The sequence below is a fragment of the Octopus bimaculoides genome, chromosome 25, assembly GCF_001194135.2.
Source record: "Octopus bimaculoides isolate UCB-OBI-ISO-001 chromosome 25, ASM119413v2, whole genome shotgun sequence".
Taxonomy (NCBI): domain Eukaryota; kingdom Metazoa; phylum Mollusca; class Cephalopoda; order Octopoda; family Octopodidae; genus Octopus; species Octopus bimaculoides.
In genome coordinates, this window is record NC_069005.1 from 20,198,460 (window position 1) to 20,202,390 (window position 3,931).

The 3,931-nt window shown below is 41.0% G+C and overlaps 1 protein-coding gene across 1 annotated transcript in view; it reads right to left on the reverse strand.

Moving 5' to 3' along the window:
- Positions 1–23: 23 nt before the first annotated feature.
- Positions 24–3,931, reverse strand: part of LOC106872888 (uncharacterized) — a 7,464-nt gene continuing 3,556 nt past the window's right edge. Inside the window, exon 2 of the mRNA XM_014920044.2 lies at positions 24–1,161. Within this exon, the coding sequence (XP_014775530.1) occupies positions 207–1,161 (955 nt within the window). The 3' untranslated portion in view covers positions 24–206. The remainder of the gene's footprint in view (positions 1,162–3,931) is intronic.

Below are 3,931 nucleotides of genomic sequence, written 5' to 3' on the forward strand. Positions count from 1 at the left end.
ATATATATGAATATTCATGACAAACACAAGTTTACATGTGTATGTATATAAAAAAATTCTAGAAATTTAAAATAAAATATAATGTCAAATTGAATTTCTATGAAACATTTGATATCTGAACTGAATTAAATTGGTCAAGATCTCTGGACATATCTCCCTCCTCCTCCTCTTCTTATTCTACCGTCCACAGAAACCTGTTGACCAGGTCAAAGAATTGTTTGATAATTAAGAGACATGAAATACCGTCCAAAGATATGTCTAATGTTAGAGGAAGCACCATCGACAGAGTAGATATCTGTGTCCAAGCGCTCGTTTGGCTGTTTCAGGTACTGCGAGCCCCGATAATCAAACAGCCACTCTTCTAGGAACTGCTCTTTGTTCAGCTCACAGATGTTGTGCAGCACACAGCATGCTTCTACGATCAGGGCGGCATTATCAATTTTAAGAATCTGCTTCCTCAGCAGACACTGCCAGCGTCCCTTCAGACGACGGAAACTGGTCTCTATCACAGTGTTGGCATTGTCCAGTCTACTATTGAATGTATTTTGCATGACTGTTAATTTTCTGCCACTACTACTACTACCATTACTGTTGCTGCCAGCCTCAAAAGGCACCATCAGCCAATTCAACAACGGGTACTGTGTGTCCCCGATGAGTACGATTGGCACTTCCTTGTCCCCCATCTGCCGATACTTAGGAACAAACAATTTACTGTTTCTTCCATGTTCATAAACTTTGGAATTTGAAAACACGTGGATGTTATGCAAACGACCTGGCCATCCTGTGCTGATGCTGGTAAAACAGAACTCATCGTCGGCAACAGCTTGCAGTACTATCGACGCCCATCCACAACTATTGTAGTAGTCCGTGCTGTTGTCCTGAGGAGTGAGGATTGGTACATGGGTGGCATTGATCACACCAGCACAGTTCGGGAAGCCCCACCGACTCTCAAAGCTCTCAATCACACTTTCAAGTTGCTTGCCTCTTGGAATGTAAATGTATTTTTTACTGAGTACTTTCACAATCGACTGGCACACCGACCTTAGAATCGAATGCGCACTTGATATTGCAATACCAAACATGTTTTCAGCAATCCGATAATCACAGCCAGAAGATAGGATATAGACTGTTACAGCGACCCATTTTTCAATAGGAAGATTCCTGCAAAACAAAACAAAAGGAAAACAATATATTATTGGTTTTATACAAAGACTTAAAAGCAGAAATTTGGGAAGGCAATGATGGTGATGGTGGAGCAGATGATGATGATGATGGGGTGATGATAGAGCTGATGATGATGATGATGATGATGATGAAGTGATGGTGGAGCTGATGATGAAATGGTGGTGGTGGTGACGATGATGATGATGAACTAGATGCCCCTCTTCTGCCACCACCTCCACTATTAAGAACCACTCTATTACAATAACATTGTCTCTTTTTTCTCAACTCATAGTTTTAATTGGTTTCCTGATGCTTACTGTATTAAATATAAAATATGTTAAACACTAAAATATATTATGGCTGGAATTGAAATGTAGGATGATCAAAGCTGAAACGAACACCTGTTGTTAGATTAAGGCTAGCATGGGGCTAAACGACAGAAACCTCTCTATGATAAAAAAAAGTGGTTTCAAATTTTGGCACAAGGCCAGCAATTTGGGGGAAGGGATAAGTCTATTACATCAACCCCAATGTTCAACTGGTACTTAATTTATCAACCCTGACAGCATTTGAACTTAAAATTTCAAGTAAGAGGAAATGCCACCAAGCATTTTTCCCAGCATGGTAATGATTCTGCCAGCTTACCACCCACTTCCGCTAAGCTAAAAAAATATTAACATCGGCAAGCCACAGTAATACTAGGAACAGGTGCAGCAATGTGGTTGCGAAGCTTGCTTCCCAACCATACAATTTCAAGTTCAATCCAGCTGTGCAGTACCTTGGACAAGTGTCTTCCACTATGGTGCCAGGCCATCCAAAAGTCTTCCAATCAAGGGGAATGCTGGCCTCCTCGCCTTGCCAATGGGGTGGCATCATTTGAAAGAAAAAATGGTGTAAAGCACATTCTGATCAATGATGTATAACAACAATAGTCTGGTTGATCAAATAGTATATCATTATGATCATCATTTAATGTCTGTTTTCTATGCTGGCATGGATTACACGATTTGACAGGAGCTGGCAAGCAGAACTGCACTAGGTTCCAGTCTGATTCGGCCTGGTTTCTACAGCTGATGCCCTCCCTAATGCCAACCACTTTACAGGGTGTGCTGGATGTTTTTACATGATCCTTTTCACATGATACCAGCACAGGGTCCTTGTAGGCCAATCACCTTCAGCAGGGTAGCAGCATTAACACTTCTGCTGTGGAGGATGCTGCTTGAGTACAGCAAGGCACCAGATATTTCAGACCTTTGTCATCTCCTCCATAAGATTCAGTGTCCTGAGATCATCCTTCAATACTTCATCCTATGTCTTCTTTGGTCTCCCTCTTCCAGGAGTTCCACCTACTTTGAGGGATCAGTACTTTTTTATGGAGCTGTGGACATCCATCTGCATCACCTGACCAAACCAGTGCACTCTCCTCTTTCGCAGACTGCATCTAATTCCTCTTATGCCTAACGTCTCTCTCAACACACTAGCACATGTACAGTTACATTGCACATCCAGTGGAACATACTAGCCTCATTCCTCTCTAGCCTTAATTGAGTGAATGAAATGTACATCATTTACCCAGAGAATCCAGAAGAATCCAACAGGAACGAATTGTATTCAACCCTGATAATAATTATAAAGAATGTTCTTCAATAACGATATACGAATATAAACTTAAACCTGGTATGTGGTGCAGAAACGAATGTCATCTACTATTAAAGCTTGATATTCACGATCCTCATCATCATCATTTAACATCTGTCATCCATACTGGCTTGGACAGTTTGACTAGGGCTGGTAAGCTGAAAGGCTGCACCAGGTTCTAGTCTGATTTGGTATGGTTTCTACAGCTGGATGCTCTTCCTAATGCCAACAACTCTGAGAGTGTAATGGGTGCATTTATGTGCCACCGGCATGGGTGCCAGTTGCATGACACCAGCAACTGCCATGACTACAAATTCACTAGGCTTGATGGATCTTCTTTCTCAAGCACAGCATATTGCCAAAGTTCTCAGTCATTTGTCATTGCCTCCGTGAAGTGCAGCACTCGAAAGGTGTGTTTTACATGCCACCAGCACAGATTGCTAGTTCTGCAGCACCTGCATCAAACATGTTGCCTCTGTGAGGCCCAATGCTCAAAAGATGCTTTTTACATGCCCCAGTTTTGTATGTATGTATATATATATATATATATATATATAAATATTCTTTTATTCTCTTACATGTTTCAATAATTTGACTGTGACCATGCTGGAGCATTGCCTTGAAGGGTTTTAGTAGAACACACCGACCCCGGGACTTATTTTTTTAAGCTTAGTACTTATTTTATCAAACAGCTAATTTACAGGGACATAAGCACACCAACACCAATCGTTAAACAGTGTTTGGGGGACAGAGACACACACACACACATATATATATATATATATATATGACAGGCTTCTCTCAGTTTCCATCTACCAAATCCACTCACAAGGTTTTGGTCAGCCCAACACTATAGAAGACAGTTGCCAAAATGCTACACAGTGGGACTGAACCCAGAACCATATATATATCTTCTATCTTTTACTTGTTTCAGTAATTTAACTGCGGCCATGTTGGGGTACCACCTTGAAAGGATTTTTAGTCAAACAAATCATTACCAGGACATTTTTTTAAAGCCTGGTATTTATTCTATCAGTCTCTTTTGCCAAACCACTAAGTTACAAAAACGTAAACACACCAACACCCATTGTCAAGCGGTGGTAGAGGACAGACACAAAATCACAAACAC